Raw genomic sequence first — 22,536 nt, 5'->3', positions numbered from 1 at the left:
GAACCAATAAAATAAGAATGAATTACAGTTCATTTGTGGATATAAGCCTGGAATGCTGTTGATGTTTCAGTGTTCTATTTTCTGGATATATGAGGATGGCTTTTTCCTTACTTTTTAAGCTATCTCTAGCCTACAATTTACTAAGTTCTACTTTTATAATCTAAATCAAAATATTTTAAAATGATACTCAATTCTCACTGACTGTCCAGCATTTAAGTGACTGAATATTCCTTTGTCACAGCAAAAGAGTTATCTGTATAGGTTCAATGAGAATCTATGGACATGACAGAACTGGTCAAACCAACTGTACAACTGGAGTGTCATATTTGAGAACTGAATCAGAAATGACTCCCTACTTTAAGAACTCACTGAGCCAAGGCCTAAGAGCCTTTCCCCCAAAACTATCTCGGTATATGGTTTTCACTGTCCTAACCTTTCAGGAGGTAAGGAAGGCACCTTGCCAGGACTCCAGTAAATGCTAGAAACTCCCAGGAATTTATCCAAGGTTTTAAGTACCCTAGATAAAGTATGGTAAAGAATTTCTCAGGTTGGGTCTTCTAGCCTTATAAAAGCTAGTAACAGAGGTTCTGAAAAGACCAATCCAAGATTTATCATAACAACTCGTAGGCAGAAGTTAAATTTTGTGGGTGTTAACAGTTATTGAATACCATGTGGTTCTAAATATATAAAGCAAACCCAAGAAGGCTTTAAAGGGTTGATAAATACTCTTACTGCATCAATATAAATAGGCCAAACCTTACTGAGACCAGCCTCTTTTTGTGATCAAGACTAATCTTTGTGATTATCATGATCAAGTAAAGAGGAACTGTCAGGCAGACTGTGAATGACTTGAAATTGGTAAAAAGATATTACTGGGTAATTGGGTCTCTTTCCAGTGGAATATTAGGTGTTGTTTAGCACACGCTTCCCGGTTATCTGATTCTATACAGGTCTCTACTGTTCAGTAACTTTAGCTGAGCTATTTTAGAACTCTATGCTATAGAAGACTGACATTACTACAAATAAATCTTTTTTTTTTTTGGTACCAGGGGTGGAACTCGGGTCCTTGCGGTTGCGAGGCAGGCGGTGGAACCACTGAGCTAAATCCCTGGCACTACAAATAAATCTTGTCCAGTGAAAACACCACTATCTTCAAGTTCTATCTCACCCAAAGAAGCCAGCTGTGCATCTTCTCACTAATTCACCTGAGCACTGTCCACTGCCTATGCATGTGTCTTCTCTTTGTATTTACCGTTGGACTGGATGAAAAATCTTACTGGTTCTCTTATTAATTCATGACTAATATAAAACCTTTGACAGGTATTCATGTTTTTTAAAGTCAGTGATTTTTCTCACTATTTCTCCTGGTTGTTATTTTATACATTTTAAAGTATGGAGTGCCACCATTCCGACATTCAAGGTTAAGAAGGAAAATCTATCTCATTGAATAGAATCGTATCTTTTAGATTTGAACTACACGTCATTTGTTAAGGCATTCTGATACACACCGATGATCTTGTCAAACCAAAATAAGCTACAGAAGGAACTGCTTTGCCATTCATAGCTGACAGCAACATCCAGCAACAAATATATAATTTATGGGACTACAGGAATGTTAATATTCCAACACAGAGGAGTGGAACACAGGGATGTATGCTGGATTCTGAGCTTTATAATAAAGCTGGTCAGACGTAAGGACTCAAAATGTAGCCACCTCTCAGTTAAAAACTAGACAAAGGAATGTCCCTGGGTTCACAGAATGAAACGAAATTTCTTACATTCATGTTTCATCCGATATCACTGTAGCATTTATACTAGACAGCATTTCAAAACTGGTTATTGTTTTGTGGATGAGTGTGCTCCATGTACTGCACACTGCACTACAAATGCTTCGAAGAGTGCACAAAAATCTCACTCTTCAAACCACCAGGATCTGCCATCTATAAATACCGCACTTAGTGGGATGGCCTCATTTCCTTTCTTACCAGTCCTAGAGCAACATATGTCTGATTGGGCCCAGCTGTATAATTTGAGGAAGATAGCGAAAATGAAAATACAGGACCCCTTGTTAAAAATTTATTATGAAGTAGAAGCTGGTAATGGCAGAGCATTAAATCTAATGTGAGATCCTTCTAAGGATGGGGACTTGTGTGATGGCACAGGTCACACACCTGTGGGCATTCTGTGTCTGATGCTCATAGGAGAAAGCAGAAAAGGCCTTATCCTCTTTATGGAATCTGACTCTCAGACATAGGCTAACATCGGTCCACAGGCTACTTCAAGCCCTTTCCATTCCCCAAGAGTTGGGGGATTGCAGTATATAACATCTTTCATTTCTGTGATGGAAGTCTAGGTAATTTAGGGAAAATCTAATTAGTTATGCATCTGCTACCAGAGATCTCACTTTCCAATATTCCTAAGTCTTCTAACCTCCAAGACCAGAGGAGGCTTGTGAGCAAACACACACACACACACACACGTGCGCACGGATACACCACATACCTAGGTGGTAATGATACTTAGGGTCAACCCACACCCAAGCGACCCTAAATGGGATCTGCTTCTACAAAGATCATTGCATTGCTGCCAGTCTGCACGAGAACCCAGAGGCAATTGCTGAGCATTGGCAACATTCTGCAGTTTACTGACAAGGGGAGAGAAGTTCAGATTATGCACTGCGTCTTTGTCCTCTTGCATCTATCTCCTGAACCTGTTCTATTTGAACTCATGCTGTTCTACTTTCAGAAACCTTCTAATCCTGAGAACTATGAAAATCTTTTCATTTTCTGAAATCTAAATCAAGAGTGCCTCTCTCCATGCCCTTGCTAAGGCCTCTTTTTCCAGTAAAATGTGCAAACCATCCCAACTTTACCCATCTTTCCTACTTTCAGCACAGCTCTGTAAGCAGAGCTTACAAGGCTCTTTGTAAGAGAGCCTTTTAAAAAAAAAAAAATTTTGTGTCCTAAGTGCCTAATAGAAAGCCTAGTCCATAGCTGGAGCTAAGTAAATATTTATTGACTGAATTATGAATAGATAGATTAGATACCCTATGGCAGTATTTCCTTAAGACATGCTATAGGGAGGAACAGTAATCATATCTAAAAGTATGGCTTTTGACTTACAGTTTTTATTAAGAATAATTTTAAAAATGGCCATCTATTAGGCTTTTAGGTTCAATGCTGACCTTATGGGGAAATTTGATTTGGTTCTTCTCCAGACCAGAATCGTGGAGAGAATTGAGTTCATGAACAGAGGTACCACTGTATATTCCTTTTGTTTTGGTGGTGGTACTGGGGATTGAATCTAGGGCCTTTGCACCGAGCTAAATTCTTAGCCCCCCACCCCCTTCTGTGGTACCGGAGATCGAACCCGGGTCCTTGTGCTTGTGAGGCAGGCGGTGGAACCACTGAGCTAAATCCCTGGCCCCCTTTTTTATTTTTTTGAGATAGGGTGTCACTAAGTTGCTAAGTTGCTCAGGCTGGGCTCAAACATGTGATCCTCATGCCTCAGTCTCCAGCACTGGCATTATAGGCATATGCCACCATGCTGGGCTTACAGCATGGATATTTTCTGACAACCTTATAAGGGTCTTCCTTTCTTATACTGTCCTTATTTTTGGATGAGGAAACTGATGCTCAGAGAGGTGAAGTGCCTGGCCTCAGGCTACATGGCTATTATAGAAGGGTTGGCTCAAAGGCCATATACTAAGGAAATACACTACACAATCATACACTAAGGGAATATGCTACATACACTAAGGGAATACACTGCACAGGGAATACACTATGCTACACTAAGGGAATGTATTACACTATACAATACACAAGAGTCTATCCTCTGAAAAAGCTAATATCTAATATTTTAATCTATTATTAAATTTTTGCTAGCTAAATAGTTAGACATAAAATAGATCACTTTCATTTCCAAATAATTCCTTAGCACTTTAGTGGGAAACACTTCTAAATCCCAGAGATTTGCAAGGAGAGAAATCTGTCATGGATTTGGTCTTTGTTGACCCTCCCTGTTCCAAGCCCAGAAGTCAAATGCAAGATTTCTGCTCCTTTCATTACTTTAAATCAGTTTACTGGTACAAGGACATAAACACAAATCTCCCCAGTGCAAACTTATTTACCAACAGCCCATTTCTTTACCAAAAGGTTTGAGGATGTTCATAACAAAAGTCTTACTCATGGTAAGAGAAGTAAAAGAGAAACCAAGAGCAGGACTTTGGGAAAGAGGAAGGAAATACACAGGCCATGAGTGACAAGAGTTGTGGCTATGACCAAGCCCCAGGCAACTGCTGATTCTAGTCTTGGTGGAGGGTACCATCATGGGGGACAACAAAGATCTTTATCAGTGCTTTATGTATTTATTTTGAAAGTGGAAATCATTTCTATTTATAAAATAAAAGTTGCTAATTTAGATCACTAAAAATTGGTTTGATCAATGTTATGAAAAACAGCAGTGAACCTATTAGTGGCAACTTTTTGTTACCTTAGATATTTTCCCTTTTATTAATGCCTATAAATTTTAATACATATTGGATTTCAATGAGTATAATATTTGATCATATTCACTCCCATTACCCTTTCTTATACTTGTCTCCCTCTTATTCCCTTCCTCTTGTCTAATAATGGTCTCCCTTCTACTTTCTTGTCATCTTTTTTAGATTCCACATATTAAGAAGAACATGTGTTATTTGTCTTTCTGAGTTTGGCTTATTTTGCTCAACATGATGATATCCAGATCCATCCATTTTCCTACAAATGACAAATTTCATTCCTCTTAATGGCTGAATGATACTCCACTGTGTATATATACCTAAACTACATTTTATTAATACATTTATTTGTTGTGGGCACTAGGCTGGTTCTCTTTCTTGGCTATTATTAATTGTGACACAATAAACATAGGTACGCAGGTGTTCCTATAGTAACTGATTTTAATCCCTCCGTGTATATATCAAGGATGGTACAGCTGGATCAAATTTTACCTGTGCACCAGGAGTGGTGGTGTATACCTATAATCTCAACACTCAGGAGGGCTGAGGCAGGAGGATCTCAAGTTTGACCCCAGCCTGGGTAACTTAGTTACTTAGTAAGGCTGTCTAAAAATAAAAGAATAGTACTACTAATAAGAAGAGCCACAGATATAGCTTAGTGTGAGGGCCCTGGGTTCAATCCCCAATCCACAAACACACACACACACACACACACACACTCACACTCTATGTTCATTTAGTTGCTCATAAAATGACAAGCTCCACATAAGAGCTTATCTAAAGGCTTATCGAAAATGGTACTCACATTATGTAAGAATAAAAAAAGTGCTATTATTAGATATGATCAGGTGGATATGGCACAATACACGTCCAGGTTTTGTTTCTACAATACATATGCAACTAATGGTTGGCTCCTGAAACCAGAGCATTTTCTTTGCTTTTTCTCCCATGGAATTAGCATGACACACAATCACATTTCACTTGTACAGGGGAGAAAAACATTGAAATGCCTCAAATGCAGACAATACTGTATAAAAATATACTATCTTAGCTTTCTTCTTCTCTTGGACTTGGAAACTTTCACTGTCGTCAATCACTCTTCAGTCCTAAAGCTTTCTCTGCTGTGATGGGATTTTTATACATCACATCAAACTACAGTCCTTGCTTAATGATGGAGGTATGTTCTGAGAACTGAGTGTTAGGTGACTCTGTTATAGTGCGAACACCATGAAGTGTTTTCATGCCAACCTGAGTGGTGGAGCCTACTACACATTAGACTATCTGCCTACAGCCTATTGCTCCTGGGCTACAAACCTGTCTGTCCATCATGTTACTATATTGAATACAGCAGGCACTTGTAACACAAAGGTTAAGTATTTAGGTGTTTAAACACATCTATACACAGAAAAGGTACAGTAAAAATATGATGCCACTGGAAGTTTTCAGCTCCTTTATAATCTTATGAGACAACAATCATGCACGTAGTCTATCCTGATTGAAACATCTTTATGTAGCACACGACTGTATGTTTGGATGTTTCCATGCCACCCCTCACCTTCATCCTGCCTGCTTCTCTCAGTTCCCAAGCTCACCAGTTATGTCCCTGATTTGGAACTCTGACCCTTTCCTGGGGGAAGGGAGGAAAACTAGGAATTGTAGGAGAGCAAGGGATAGCAGCCTTGGCCCCAAGTTGAAAAGAAACAGAAAACGTCAGAGGGCAAAGCAGGGACCACATGCTGGTCAGTGTTCACTTTTACACCCACAGGGCCTCATGCAGTGCCAGACATGCCAAAGGGACAGCAGCTCTTATCCAAACTGGGGAGCATAATGGTACCAGTTGGAATCCTATCTAAAATGGTATCTGAATCCTCTCTTTAATAGAGTGATTATAAGATTAAATTGATGTGTCTATAGGTTTTTAATGGTTTTTTGGATACAATATTAGGTGCTATTTAAATACAAGAAGCACTGAATACCACCCTCAGTGGCCCATTTCAGGGTGAAGGAATGGCTGATATGCAAGAGGTCCTAGACTTTTCTCTTGCCAGCTGCTTGCTGCCCCTTCTGCCTTCTCTGTGAATCCTACCTGGTTCTTCAGCAGCAAGAATGGCCACTATCCTCACCTTGGCAGTCAGACCCCCTCTAAAAGAGTGACCCCAAGTGGTAAGAGGAAGTTTAATTCTCCTACCTCTGTGACACCAGGCCAACCCCTCTTGGGCTGGGAACTGCTAACAAGGAACCCTTAGAGAGGTCACTGTATTTACTACTAAGCTTGAAGTGAGTCCCAGCAAAGGGCTGCTGCCATCCTCCTATTTGAGCAGTGATGCCCAGTGGCACCTGTTCCTAGCAGCATGCCCACTGACCGACATAGAGCCTAACAGGCGATCTGATTAGCATGGACTCCAAGTAGGGGATATTTCATTTTCTAAAAGATCAAGCCTGCACTTCTCAGAAACTGGAAGACCTATTTGTTTAAGTTTCCCGGGACCGAGAAAATATATCTGAACATTGAAACTTCTCCTTTTTTGGGAGTACTGGGTTTCGAACACAGCGCCCCATGTGTGCTAGGCAAATACCCTACTACTAAGCTCTAGCTTTCGTTATAAACTGTAGGTTTAAGTTTCCCAGAGCACATCTTACATGTGAGGCAAGGGCCTTTTGCACACAGTAATGCTAAGGTTAAGCTCTGCTGTAGCTTATTATCTTGTGGATAAAATCTAGTAAGACTGCTCACAGACTTTATTAACCACTAAAAATAAAACTAGTTAGGAGCTAAATAAATGGCTCCAACATATATTACTGGTACTCATTCAAAACTTGCATTTTATTTCTTGGAGAGGCTGAGTTGGCAGGAATTATCTGGCAGATTAGATAATCACTGAGTGTTATGAAACAGAACTGTGTTTTGTCTTCTCTTTTTCTCTACATGAATAACACAAACTTCTTCTAAATGGCCTGGATGCATGTCCCTTTGTCATGGAGATAAACATGAGGGAACAATTCTTCTAATTAGCCCATGAGGTCTGGGCAGCCCCACATGCCAAGACAGGCCCCAGACAATGGGTGTGTTCTCTAAGGACAGAGAGAAGGGCTGAATAACTACTTCTCTAACAGTAAGCTCACTAAAATCATTATTTGTGCATGGGCCCTCCAAAACTTAGTTTTTATCTAATAATCCCAAAATGTATCTTTACCTACTTAGGAGAATATTTGGAAATTAGTGTTTTCTGGCAGATTTACCATGTCCTTCATGGGAATATTGCTGACATTTGTTAATGGTTGACTAGCATCACTCGCAGTATCATTTTAGAACTTTCACAAGTAAAATACAACCCAGGTTAGCTCGGGATTTGTAAAACAGATCTAACATTCTCTTCTGCAAAAAGATCAGGCTTCTCTTCCAGGGACAGTGGCAGCAGATGGTGAGGCCACTCTGAGTGTGGTCTGAAGGTCACCAGTCACAGCACAGGTTCCCACAGCTCCAGACCAGCAACCAGAATCTTAGTCTGGAATCTACTTTTAAACAAATTCCTCACTGCTTCTTTGCACAAAGTTTGAGAACTGCTCCAAAGAAACCTAAGGCTTTCTCTGCTTTTCTCTAAGCCCTCTCAAGCCTCTACGGAAGAGCCTGATAAGAATCAAGGTGAGTCCTCAGTAAGTATTCAGTGAAGTACAAAATGTACCATGTAAGGATATTATCTCTTCCCTCATCCTCAGGCTGCCAGGAAGCTTAAAGCCACATTCAATTACAGAAATTATGTAGGCCTTTCTGGAATGCATGTTTCAGTTTTTTCTCTCAAATTTTTATTCTTATGTTCTCCCTGGTTCTAATTTTTACCCTTTCTTTATTTGCTGCTGTTATTTTATGTTTTTTGTTAGCAATCTCAAGTCCTCTGTTGAACAGAACAGGGCATGAACATACAAACACATTTTCCTACAGACACAAACCAAGGTTGTTGTTACTATGCCCCCACCATGTTCCTCCCCATGCAAAGGGCCTGCCACAGACTGAACCCGTTCTTTTGCCTCCCTTTTCAGCTCTTTTTTCACAGATTTGTTAAAAACACTAGCAACCTTACTTGTGTCCTTGGAGTTCGATAGCTGTTCCTTTTCTCCCACCGATGTCCCACATGATGACAGAGTGGTCAGAACTGCCTGAGAACAAAACTCGCTGGACTGGGTCCCAACAGAGAGCGGTCACCCCACCTGAGGACAGACACAGCTGCATATTAGTCACCAAGCAGCAACATCACTCAACAAGAGAATGAGAACACAAAGGACTGTGTACTTGTACAGTGTAAGTTCTGGCATACAGTAACCCTGTGTTAGAAAGATAAGTAAGTCCCAAAAGAGAAAAATTGGCTTCAAGAGTGAAAGTCTCACCTTTTATGTGTTTCCCCCAAATTTATATGTACCATAAAGTCAATCCCTATAAAGATCACAGGGAAATGAAAAAAGAATTCATTGACCTTCAAAAAATAGACACTATTCTGAGAATGGAAAATATTGCACTATTTGGAAATATTAATCATATTTTCTTAAGTACTGTCTACCTCTCACCATAACAATAACAGATGAAAAGTAAATGAAGTTTAAAAGTGCTCAATTTGATTTTTATTGGTTTTTTGCATATATAATCATAGTATATACAAAGTTCGCCAAAAAAATGTATACACTTTAGGAAAAGAAAATAGTACAATGTTTTTTCAACAGATAGTGTTACCCTCATATGGGGGACCCCAGAGTATGTCGCATATCACAGAAAACCAACTATACTGCTGTTATCGTTTGGGTCTGGATGCTTCCCCAAAGCTTCATTTGGTCAGAAGTAGCTGAATCTGGATTGTGAGATGCTGGGATTAAGGATGTGATTACTAAACCACTATACATGAGTGAGTAGTTTAGCATCTCCCTACTCCCTGCAGTCTGGATAGGATAAAAGAGGCAGAAAGATGTGGTTAAGGCCCTCTTGCTTTTGCTAGCATGTGAGTGCCATGTTGTTTCTCCTCTGAAACGCCTGACTGCCATCCACCTTCCTCTGGAGTCAGCGATTATGGACTGAAACCTCCACAAACTGTAAGCCAAATAAACCTTTTCCCCTCCAACTTTGGGTGTCGAGTATTTTGTCTCAGCAATGAGAGAAGAGTAACTAACACAACTGCTAGCCCTTGAAGAAATTTAAAAAGCTGGGCCAGGGATCTAGCTTAGTGGTTCCACCACCTGCCTCAAAAGCGCCAAGGACCCAAATTCAATCCCCGGTACCACACACACACAAAAAAGCATGTGAAGCAATCTCAATGACCAAGGTTACCCAAGTAGCAGTTCACCACACTAAATGCCTAGAAGTTAATGCCCACCACTTTGAGCATCTCTTGTAATTATAGGGGCCAAAATAACTTGTATTAAACTAAAGATGTCTCAATAAATTTAGTACTGAAGTATTTATACAAGTTTTTCTTTTCCTAAGGTGTCTATACAGTTTTTTGGTGGACTCTGTATTTATGGGTACAATGTGACAACTTGTTACAAGTATACATTGTGCAATGACCAAAGGTGAGTAGTTAGCATATTTATTTCCTCAAACATTTATCATTTCTTGTGGGAACATTCAAAATCCTCTCTTCTAGTTATTTGGAGATACACAATACCATGTTGTTAACCACAGTCACCCTTCAGAGGCTAGGCATGGTGGTGCACACCTGGAATCCCAGCACTTGGGAGTCTGTGGCAGGATGACTGCTACAAGTTCAAGGCCAGCCCAGACTACACAGCAACACCTTGTCTTAACCCAAACCAACCAACCAACCAACCAACAAAATACAGTCATCCTACAGTGCAACAGAAAGCCAGTACTTATTCTCCTAATTGTAACTCTACCCCTTAACCAACCTCTCCCACCCCAAACCCCTACCCTCCAGGCTCTGATAACCACGGTTCTCTCCATAACTTCTAGAGAGCACCATTTTTAGATCTCACATGAGTGAAACCATATGGTACTTCTTTCTGTGTCTGACTTATTTCAGTTAACATACTGTCCTCCAAGTCATCCACATTGCCCATAAATTTCATTCCTTTTATTAGTAGAACCACATTCCATTGTATATATACCAGATTTTCTTAACCATTCATCAGCTGGTTGACACATTGTTCCATTTCTTAGTTACTGTAAATAGTGCTACAATAAACACGGGAGTGCAGTTACTGCTTCAACATGCTGACTTCATTTCTTTTGGATATATACCCAGGAGTGGGATTGATGGATCATATGATGATTCTATTTTTAAAAATTTCTGAGGAACCTCCATATTGTTTTCCACAATGGCTACACCAACATTCCCACCAACAGGGTGCAAGGGTTTGTCTTCACATCCTTGCTTATATTTGTTATCCTTTTTTTTTTGGTACCAGGGATTGAACTCAGGACCTTGCGCTTACAAGGCAGGTGTGGTGCCAGAGCTAAATCCCCGGCCCTCTTTCTTTTCTTTTTCTTTCTTTCTTTCTTTCTTTCTCTTTCTTTCTCTTTTCTTTCTCTCTCTCTCTTTCTTCCTTTCTTTCAATAAGAGTCATTTTAACTAGAGAGAGGTGACAACTCATTGTGGTTTTCATTTACATTTCCCAAACTAGTGATGTTGGGCATTTTTTCTTCATATACTTGTTGGGCATTTCTATACCTTTTGAGAAACGTCCATTTTAGATTTTTTTAATTCTGAACATCAGATATAATTAGGGGACAATATCAGAATTTAAAACTATATTTCTCTTGGGCAATCTGAATTTACAGATTCCTTACAAATCACTTATATCCTTAAGTATCAGTATCCTTAACTATGTAATAGAGATGATGGTAATGCTGGTACTATGACCACTACAATCACTACTTTTAATAACATCAAACCAACCATTACTTACTTTGTAAGGCTGTTGTGAGAATTAGATTAATAACATAGGACCACTGTGCAAACTGTAGTGTGCTATACAGATATTGGTTATTGGCATTACTCTAGTGGTATGGCTACAAAACACTATGACAAATTTTCTTCTATAGTACTGCTCTTAAAAATCAAACTCCTGGGCCGGGGATTTAGCGCAGTGGTTTTGCCACCTGCTACGCAAGCACAAGGACCCGAGTTCAATCCCCGGTACCAAAAAAAAAAAAACAAAACCCAAACTCCTTGAATACTGAGATAGTAAGTTTTTCATATAAGTAATACATTTTTTCATATAAGGTGAGCACAGAATCTACAAATGCTCACGAATGTCAGAAATACTTTTTTACATTATTGAAAAATATTACATTCCAAGAAGAATATATTATTCTTGTTCTATATTCTTATGATATAATTGCAGGGACTCTCCATCCTGTCAGAATCAGTATGGAAATACTGTGTCTCATGATGCAGCATTTGTAAATATGGGGTGTACTGGTCAGCAGGAATGAAAAGTTATCTGTCTCTGGGACACTGTAAACCTTATTTAAGGATTTCTGAACTGCCCTAACAATGAAGCCCACTGACAACTGGGTTATAAATTGGAAACTATAGCATCCATACTGAACCACTTTCTGTGTAGTAGACACTGGGCGGATATAATCAATCATGTAAGGCTCAGACTCACAGTGACTGAAACTATGAAACTTTTTGTTTTTTTCTGAGACAGTCTTGCTATGTAGTCCAGGCTGGCCTTGAACTCATTATGTAGCCAAGGTTAGCCTTGAATTCACGGTGATCCTCCAACCTCAGTGTCCCAACTGCTGGCATTACAGGTGTGTGCCATCATGCCCTGCTATGATGGGACTATTTTTGAGAACAAGAGCACACACACTGCATTTGATGGAGCCATTTCCTCTGGGACATGTAGCTTCTCCCTCTGCCTGGGGTGCCTGTCCTATACTTTAACACTCAAGTCATTTTTTCTCTCTCCTTAAGGTACAGCTCGGGTGCCTTCTCTTCCAGCAAGTCATCCAAAATGGCCTCCATCTAAGTGAGGCTCCAGCCTCTCTCTTTGTACTGATCCTCCACATTGAGCTTTCCTGGACTGTAAGTTTGTTTTCACAGTTGACTTTGCAGTCTGTATCTCTGTATCTGAGCACAACATATAGTGCCTCTACACACAGGCTGTTCAATAAATGCTTACTCAAATGGCTTCTAGTGTGGCAGAGAAGAATGGGGGAACAATGAACAAGAGAGCCTTGGGGTGGGGCTGGTTGGAAGGCAGTGCTATGAGTCATGGGAGGAGCAGAGCTGGGATGGATGAAGCCTCATCCTGTGGATGGTCTTTAGCATTTCCTGGCAGAGTGGGCTTCAGGAGTCCTTTCTCCTCCACATTTGTGGCAGCTAGGAAAGCCATCTGGCTTCTGGGAGCTTGCATTCCCCACAGAGCATCCACGTGGGCGTGGTGCCTCAACCAATATGGAGGGCAGGACCAGGGCTACCCTGGCTGTGGTTTTCTAGTGTTCGTGGTATTTTCAATGATAAACATAATTTCTTCCATATCATTTTACTTCATTTAAATTATTCATTTTTCTACTCTCCTTCAATGTTTCATTTCAGGCTTCTTCTCCCTACTCTTGGCCCCCCCAATATTACCTATAGGGTAGTTCTTAAATAAAATGATTTTTCAAAATAGAGGCTATTAATCATTTTTTAATGGTTACAGAATCTCTGAGATGAAAAAGTTAGGAGTGGTGATGGCTGTACCACAGTTAATATACTTAATGCCACAGAATTGTACACATAAAAATTGTTAAAATGATAAAACTTACACTTTGTATATTGTATCAGAATTTTAAAAATCACTGAAAGTTTTTAAAAAAAATAAGAGATAGAGGTCTTGCTATGCTGCCTAGGCTGGTATGAAACTGGAATCAAGCGATCCTCCCGCTTGAGCCTCCGGAGTGGCTGGGAATACAGGAGAACACCATGGTGCCTAGCTCATTTTGGTTCATTAGAAGAGAGTTTCAAATGTGGAACTGGATAAAAGTGTATAAAGATTTTTAGAAATTTAATATATGTTGCCAAAATGTTTAGTGAAATAAAATTTTTCGAGACTTTTACAACATACTTGCAAAAGCAAAAGACTGCGTGGATTGTTGCATAACCAGGGTTGAAACCTGCTGGGTTTGCCTTTACTAGACTTGACAGGGTCAGCTGCAAAGAGTTTGGCATCACAGCCTCAAGGATCAGGCACATAGGGTAACGTAGCTAGAGGACAGCCTAATTCTGCTCAGACCTGGGTCTCCTGAATAAATGATCTAACTTTTTACCATCTTGGTCACTACATTTTGCTCTAGGTTGAAGCTGGAATGTGCTCCACCTCTAGGCTATCCTTCTTTCTCTTTAAATATTACTTCCTCCTTGGGAAGCAGAGGAGAGGTCCTCCTGTTAGCTGCACCTAAGTGGCCTGGATGTGGCATTAAGGGCTTCACAGCACTTACTATTTGAGTAATGTCTGTAATTACTGGCCCAGTGTGTACTCCATGCTGGACTGGAAGCTGAGTAAGGGCCAGGATCATGTTCGTTTACTTGACTGAATTGATGGCTAACCGTATCTGCTGACTTACTCTGGTATTAACTCGATCTGTGTACAAGTCTCCATTGTAAACAAATATTAAGGTTCTTAATTTAATTATGTGGAATTGTATATTTGCACTAAAATTTATTGGTTTGTGTAATTTATTTTTGTTTAGTTAACACTGTTCCTTTTGATAATTCTCCTAATAGATAATGAACAAGGCTGTGTTTAATTTTTCATTAATTAGGATGCTTTGGCAGATTTATATTCAAGCCTTCCTGTTTCCAATATGCTCATGTTCATAAAAAGTTGTAAATAAAATAAAAGATTTTATTGATGCTGTTAACTTCCAGTGGTCAAATAAGATCTTTCCCATTTCATTTAAATCAATTTATGGCTTTTGGTACAAATACATTCTAATTTCTCCAAAATACCAAACAGCCATGAGACATGGCATCTGCTCCAGAAAGAAAACCAGCAGAGGGAGCATAAGAACATAAAATTAATTTCCTAAATCCCTATGGATTAGAAAATTTTTTTTGGCCTCCGGGAGTGACTACTGGGCTGATTCCATCATTAAACTCACATTTTGGTATGGCCTTCCGTACTACAGGAGAGTGATGGGGTACAGTGATGAGTCTATACACATACCAAGGCTTGTCTGTGTCTGCATTTGGATCAGGATTGACGAGACCCCCAAGACCACTCTTTGATGGACATGGATTTACTTTAGGGTCTTTGTTTAGTCTTTACAAAAACTCCTTTCCCAGCATTGTGTTTGGGACCCAGGGCCCAGAATGGCCTACTACACAGGAAAAACTCAACAATATGTCTGAATCATCATGGAATCTTTTGGTGTCCTTGCTGAATCTTTAAATGACAAAGTTGAGCTGCACCCAAATTCTAGATGGGTAGATAATACTCTCTGGGAATGGTAACAAGTTAAACACAAGAATCTCACTGTTTCATCTGCCTTTGTGTTAGTGACCTTCCTGAGCTGTGTCCTATCTGCCTCAAAGATATTTCTCAATAAAATGAAATGAAAATGCTTTAAACTCTTTGAGAAAGATAAGATCCACTGCCAAGATAATGTTACAACAAGCCTGCAAAATGTGACCTCTTAATCACAGTATACTGGCTGACAACAAATATAGCATCAGCTGTTTATTCCTTCTGACCTGGAAGCAATGACACAGAACTTGGAAGACTCCTAGAGTCAAGGGGCAGGCAGAGAGCCACTTCTGCCTAAATTAAACCCAGGAACTATCTGGTCCATCTGCCGAGCTAGCTCTCCATATATATATATATATATTAGCACTGGGGATGGGACCCAGGACTCTACACACTAGACACCACTCTGCCACACAGCTATGTCCTCAGCTCTAATTGTGATCTTTTTTTTTTTTGCAACCTCCTACGTGTTTATCCTTGATTTCCCACTGCCAGCATCCCATTTCAAGGGACAGTTTCCTACTAGCTTTTCAAGTACACTCATTACTGTAGAGCACTCTTTTAAAATCTGATCAGGCTACTTTGCTTCAGACTCTTTAATATCTTCTCACAAACATCAAAATAATGCCTGAGTTAAGCCTCAAGGGTCTGAAGTGACTTTTGCTTCCTTTCCGGCTGCCCCTCTACCACTGCCTCCCTCTTCCTCTCTCATACTCTGGGTTCCAGCTAAGAAAGGGGGTAAGGGAAGGGGGAAGGGAGACAGACAGACGGAGACAGAGACTGCTGAGAGACAGAGAGCAGTGCTCAAGACTGCTGTGGTCTTGAATGTTCTCATATGACTTGAATCATGCCAGTTTCCTCCATGTGGCCTGCTCTTCCCACTTCTTTGCAGGTCAAGCAGCATCTCCTTCCCGGCTATCTCCTGTCTTTTCTAAGTAAGTACCCATTCTGGGTTCCTAGAAGGGCTGGGTGCTTGCTTCCTCTGCCTTTGTTACAATATGTCATAATTACAGTTTATCACATGTCTCACTGGGTTGTGAGGAATTTGAGAATGGTGACTGTGCCTTTTTATTTCTGCGACAGGAGTAATAGTTGAGATCAACAATGGAGAACACAGAGTGCAAAGGGAAGAGGATCCGGAGCATACCTGGCTATTCTGGGAACCAGCAGGTGAGGCACAGAAGGAAAACTGGGAGAGGTTATTTCACAAAAGCAAAAGGAGGGCAGTGACAAAAAGAATGGTCACAATATCAAATGCTATTGAAAGGCTGAGTGTTAACAGAGTTTAAAATGTGTCCCAGCAGCCATCGGTCACCTTGAGGATAGCAGTTCAAGTGGACCAACAGAGACAACCCAGACAGCAGGGTGTTGGAAGGTGAAGACTCTGAAGCAGTGGGAAAATCTTACTCTTCTAAGAAGCATTTCTGTTTGCTACAGTCTAGATAAACCTTCAAGAAATGGCCGAGGAGTGAAATAAGTAAGTTACAAGTGGATAAGTACTGTATGAGTCCACTTATAGGAGAGACCCGGAGTAGTCAGATTCATTGAGACAGAAAGCACAAGGGAGGCTGCCAGGGGCTAGGGAGGAAGGGTGTGCTACTACTGTCCAGGGGTAAAGAGTTACAGTTTCTCAAGATGAAATATGTGCTGTGATGAAAACATGGTGGTGATGGCTCCACAACATGCACTAATTCACAACACGTGCGTGAATGCAGTCAGTGCCACAGAATGGGACTTTTAAAAATGGTTAAAATGGTAATCTTCATGTTTTATACATTTTCAATTTTTTTTTTTAAAGCAGCATTGGTAAGACGGTAAGACAGGAACTGCTACCATAGGACACTGCATTGAGAGGATTTTGGTTTGTTCTCTCAACAGGGAAGTAAGAAATTTAAGCATATGAATAAATTGAGAAAAACAAGCTAGTCAGAGGGAGACAAATGGAATCCATCTTGAGGAGAACTAGCTGGGGTCAGAGGAAGGCAGGTTCCCGAACTGAGATGTGGAAGGGACAGAGGAAAACAAAGACTGGGTTCCTACTCACAGGGGAGGTTTCTATGGATTCTTCTTCCCAAAGGCACAGATAATTAAGGTGATCTTTTATGAATCTTTTCCCTTGGATTTAATTTTCCCATTACTGCATGTTTCTTATCCCAGAATTCTATTAAGATTAGACTGGTACTATCCAATTAAACATCCTGCTTCCCTTATTTTTGTTCTTAGGTGGCATTCAATCTGAGTACTGTCCCTGTTCTATACTAAATCATTGATTGGTAGTCTGCAGAAAACAGGAAAGCCCATTAAGGACCATGAAAAAGGGCAATGGCAAATATCCCCCAATTAGCACTTTCCTTAGTCAATGCCACATGCTAGAAATACTGGTTAGGGGCCGGGGATTTAGCTCAGTGGTTCTGCCACCTGCCTTGCAAGTACAAGGCCCTGAGTTTGAAACCCAGTACCAAAACAAAAGAAAAATATATTGGTTAATCATCATCATGTATCTAAGTCTTTCAAAAGCTACGAATGACTATTTTATATCTGCTTGCTTAAATGCTGATAAACAGTAATATAAAGCAGATCTTGGATTATAAACTGAAAAGGGGCCAAAAGAAAGAAAATATGAACATGTCCTTTTTCGTGTAATATAGCTACTCATGATGAGTGTATTTTTCATTAGTTTCAGATGTGGGAATCTTTGTTGCCCAATATCTTTTCACTCCAACAATGACGACAGATCCAGGCGGCTGTCCTTGGCCTTCTGGGGTTTGAACAGTTACCACAGTGTCGAACAATGTCCCATTAAAATATGCCCACACTGGCTTTCTGTAGTGCAAGCTAAAAAGAACTAAATCATCAACATTTTCAAAATAAATTGGTTCCTCTTTGGTCTGGACTATGGAGTTGTTTGCTCCTTTGTTTTTTTAGTACAGGAGACTGGGCCAGGGGCACTCTACCACTAAGTTACATCCCTGGTCCTTTTTTATTTTGAGACAGGGTCTAATTAAATTGCCCAGGTGGGACTAGAACTTGCACTCTTCCTCCCTCAGCCTCCCTCAGTGCTAGGCTTATGGGCATGTACCACCATGCCTAGCTTGGAGAAAAACTGTTCACATCATTTCTTACTGAGCCATTCTGAAATCAGTTAAGTATATCATATGTATCTTTGCACAAGCATAAGCTGTACTTTGCCACTTTAAGAACATCAGAATACATAGTGGGTGAAAGTGTACTGTGATGACAGCACATGATGATTTTGCTTTGAATCCTACCTGTGTGTCCTCTGAACGTTGTGACCAGTGTGCAGCTTTCTTGCTCCAGTTTGAGGATTGTTACTTGGCCTGAGTGGTCACCAATAAACACATGCCGGGTTTCAATATCAAATCTGTCATGTAAGCATTAAGGATTGTTTTTTAAGATTGAAAGGGAGGATTTACAATGGAAAAGAAAATGGCATAAATGTAACAAGAAATGTGCAAATTTCACACTAGGAGAATCTGAAGAAAGTGCTAAAAGACACAAAAATGGGGTTAACAAAATGAAGGACATACTGTAATATTTGACAGTAAGCCTCAACATGACTAAGATGTCACTTCTTAGTGCATAAATTTATAAACTTAATATAATCCCAAAAAGGAATTAACAGTGTTTCTAAACCTGGTGTGTACATTCCAAAGGTCAAATGAAAAAATGAATAAGCAAGAAGGGCCAAGAATACTTTGAAAATAAGAATAACATGGTATGTAGCAAGGGAAGCTACCATGTGAGATAATAAAACATGTTCAAAAGTGTCTTTGCTTAAAAGTATGATTTTCGTGCAAGTACACAGACTAATAGAACAGAATATAAAATCTAGAAAGAGACCGCAAAGCACACAGCAATGTAGTACATATCTGGAAAAGGTAGCTCTTCAAATGAGTAAGAAAGATGGATTTAAAAAGTGATACTGGCACAAACTAGACAGGTATTGTATTTTATATTGTGCACCTGGGTAAATTTCAAATAAAATAGATTTACATATAGAAAATGACAATGGATGTAGCTCAGTTTTAGAGCACTTAAATAACATGTGCAACTCCAAGGTTTGATCCTCAGGACAACAGCAACAGCAACAAAAACAATGAGGAGGAGGGGGAGGAGAAGGAAAACATGTAAGTTTTACAGAAGTGAGTTTTTTGTAATTTTGGAAAGGGAAAAGCTATCCCCAAAACCACAAAAAACAAATACTACAGGCAAAGACAAAAGACAAGATAGAAAAAAAATTTGGGGGGGGCTTCTGTCACAGGGGGTCCAAAGAAAGGGGAAAGAAAACAAAAAGAAACATAGCAGGCCTGTCTGTTCTCCTTCACAAAGATGTTTAGAAAGTTGGCCTAGTGTCTGGGAACCTGAATTTTTGGAGGGCTCCCACCATTCATTGATAATAGTGTCTCACTATATGTATATAAATAATAAGGCGTATGCTGAATACCTGCTTCCCTTTGGGGAATCTAGAATTTTGTGCATGCAAGTGAAAGCGACCAGCCCCATTAAAACTCTAGGTACTGAGTCTTTACTGGACACTTTTGGTTGACAGCATGTAGCAATTCTATTTCTAGAGATCTATTCCAGAGATATACCAGAAGAACTATAAGATAACACACGTCCAAGGCTATTTACTTTGCTTTTTTTATTTTTGTACTTGGGACCTTGCACTTGCAAGGCAGGTGTGGTACCACTGAGCTAAATCCCCAGCCCTACTTTGTATTTTTTTTGGTACCAGGGATTGAACTCAGGACCTCGCGCTTGCGAGGCAGGCGAGCTTTGTATTGTTTTAATAGCAAAAGTTTGATAACAGAACACAAGTCCATCAGTAGGGGATTTACTGAGCTGATTATGCTACACCAACACAATAGAATACTATGCACCTGAAACAGAAATGAAGACTTTCATACATTAACATGGAGTTATTTCCGAGAGACTTTTATTAAGAGTGTGTATATGGGAAAACCAAGATCATGAGAATTTACAAGCTGTGCTACCTTTGTGTAATAAAGGGAGGGAAAGAGAAGTGTGTGTGTGTCTGTGTGTGTGTGTGTGCACTAGTATTTAGAAAAGGAAGCATGAAGGTCCAACAAAAATGGCTGCACATCAAGGATCAATACACAGGTAAAGTTCACCAAAGTATAGCTATATGTAGCATGGATTTGGTCTATATCCACTTTCAAACAAATCCATTGCAAAAAGCTATTTCCAAAACAACAGCAAAATCTGAAAATGGATTCAGTATTGAACAGTAACCAAAAATGATTACTAATTTTTATGTGTAGTAACAGCATTGTGGTTATTGAAAAAGTATATATTTTAGAAGTACACAATGAAGTAGGTAAGGAAGAGATACATTAGGCTATGGACTTTGCTTTAAAATAGTCTAGCACAAAGGAATAGAAGAAACAACAGTACATGTGGGTGATCAGTATATGAGCATCTATTACAGTATTTTCTCCACTATGGTGCATTTTTTGAAGTTTTTCATAATAAAACATTAGAACGAATTATAGAATGTGACATAAAAACTTATATTCTTCTAAGTTATCAGACATGTAGCCTAATATCAAGATTTATACAGAAAAATCACCTTGAATTTTATCTTGATATTATAAACAAAAATAAAAAACCTGATTCAGTCTGAGACTCAACAGTCTAAAACATTGCAAGTAAATTATGATAACTATTCTAAAAATATGAATTCAACAAAAGCTACTTAGAGGAGGGTTGAAATAAAATGAGAGTACAACCTCAAGGCCAGAGTGATTGACATTAAATAAGATATGAAGAAACTGAGATAATCTCAATAGCCTTTCAGAACTCTTTACCTGACCAGAAATAATTCTAAGTGATTACATTTGGTGGAAAGACAATTCACAATAGAGGTTGACATTCTGAAAATATCTCCAACAATGAAGAAAATCCTAAAATTAAAGAGTACTTGAAATATTTTTGTGGAAACATAAAAAAATATGATCAAAACAGGGTTAAAAAGATAACCAATGAGATTGGATAAAGTATTTACAAATTTAAAGTACAGAAAGTGACGTAGGGAAGAAAAACATTAATTTCTATTTTCTATTACCTACCTGCCATGTGACCCTTGGGAAACACCACCAATCTAGTTGTAAAGAGGACTATTAAAAAAAATTCTAACATTCATGGTCTAATCAAGGTTTTGGCAGGTTTTAGCTTGTGGCCTCAAGCAAGTCACTCAATCTTGCTGAGTCTTTCTGAGCCTCACTGAGCCTTGGTTACCACATAATGAAATAGAAAATTAGGTTATTTCATTTTTACTGCACCTTACTGTCTTGATAGTGAATAAAGTAATGCGTATAAAAGCACTTCATGAATTCTGAGGGACTTCAGATATGAGACATTTTCTCCCTTTTCCTCTCCTTTTTCTCTTATTGTTATTCTTATTGTTATGGGTCACTTAATGCTTGAGGCTTAAACTGCAGCCAAATAACCAAATAATCTCATGCTATTCAGAAATCAACTTTCAATTATCAACTGGTTGATCTGTTTGTCTTCCTTTATTTTTCTGTTTGAATCTAAGTTACTTTTACTGCATATTTACTTAGAGGCCTGAAAGAAGAGAAAAAAGGCTGAATTCAATCTGGTTTATTTTTTCACTTGGATGAATGAATGAAGTGGAGATGAAATAGAATTAATTTACTGTGAAGGACTCTTACTTATACCACTAGCTGTCCACCATGAAGGTAAAAGGAGGTAATGATATAATTCGAAACATTTTACATTGTGTCATCAAACCTTCTTCCTTCTTTTATCAAATAAAAAAACTCTAGGAGAGTACAAGGTGGCAGGAAGAAGGGAAGAGGTACTTGTGGGGGGCTGACACAGATGAACACATTTAAAAGCTACATCTACAGGTGAACCCTAATACTGCAGTGTCTTGCCTATTAACAATCTGTCCATCAGCGGACTCCCAGAAAAGCTCCATGGAAAAGTCACATAGGTCTTGGCTGAGACCCTCTGTGAAAGCACAGAGGTGTTCATGCCATCGGGATTTAGCACTGGAAAAATACTCAGGAGCAAGGTTGGCAAGGTGGCACCAAAACTGGAGCTAGCAAGGCAGAGCTGGGGGGGGGGGTCAGGGAAATCTGCAATGGCCTGTCGACAGGGGTGCAGTTCCAGCTGCCTTCACAGCAAGGGGAATGGTCATTTAGCCTGGGAACAGAAGCCTAGAGGTGCGCGCACGCGCACACACACACATTCTGACAGCAATAATATAACTTTTTTGCTTGGTAAATTACATAGCATGGCCAAGAGAAATAGTCAAAAAATGAGGATGACTTTGGGTACTCATGGCTATTCTCTTACACTAAAGACCACGACAATCAAACAGAAGTTGAACTCTGTGTCTTCAGTTTTTTGTTCAATATTTTCTGATTAAAAAGTTATATATATACGTTTTTTGGTACAAGGGATCAAACTTGGAACCCTGCGCTTGTGAGGCAGGAGATGGAACCACTGAGCTAAATCCCCAGGCCTAAAAAGTTAAATTCTGGAGGGCAAAAACAATACATTTT

At 39.5% G+C, this 22,536-nt stretch overlaps 2 protein-coding genes across 6 annotated transcripts in view; one reads left to right on the top strand and one right to left on the bottom strand.

Moving 5' to 3' along the window:
• The window catches only part of LOC147822287 (uncharacterized), a 93,181-nt gene extending 84,599 nt beyond the window's left edge, over positions 1–8,582 (top strand). Inside the window, exon 3 of the mRNA XM_087197367.1 lies at positions 1,050–8,582. The gene's annotated coding sequence lies outside the window, so the exon portion shown is untranslated. The remainder of the gene's footprint in view (positions 1–1,049) is intronic.
• Positions 1–22,536, bottom strand: part of Wdfy2 (WD repeat and FYVE domain containing 2) — a 186,046-nt gene that overhangs the window by 13,070 nt on the left and 150,440 nt on the right. For all 5 annotated transcript variants that reach the window (XR_002394643.2, XM_013072017.3, XM_021257813.2 and 2 more), the window contains 2 exons: positions 18,232–18,344; positions 8,581–8,707 (listed from right to left, as the gene is read on the bottom strand). Coding sequence is in view for 4 of the 5 variants with exons in the window: in XM_013072017.3 (XP_012927471.1) it covers positions 8,581–8,707; positions 18,232–18,344 (240 nt within the window). In the remaining variant the exon portion in view is untranslated. The remainder of the gene's footprint in view (positions 1–8,580; positions 8,708–18,231; positions 18,345–22,536) is intronic.

The sequence above is a fragment of the Heterocephalus glaber genome, unplaced genomic scaffold (genome assembly GCF_053883595.1).
Source record: "Heterocephalus glaber isolate CG9 unplaced genomic scaffold, H.glaber_assembly_v1.0 deba00001666, whole genome shotgun sequence".
NCBI lineage: Eukaryota > Metazoa > Chordata > Mammalia > Rodentia > Bathyergidae > Heterocephalus > Heterocephalus glaber.
The sequence above is the reverse complement of the archived record's forward strand: the minus strand, read 5'-3'. Positions and strand labels throughout refer to the sequence as shown.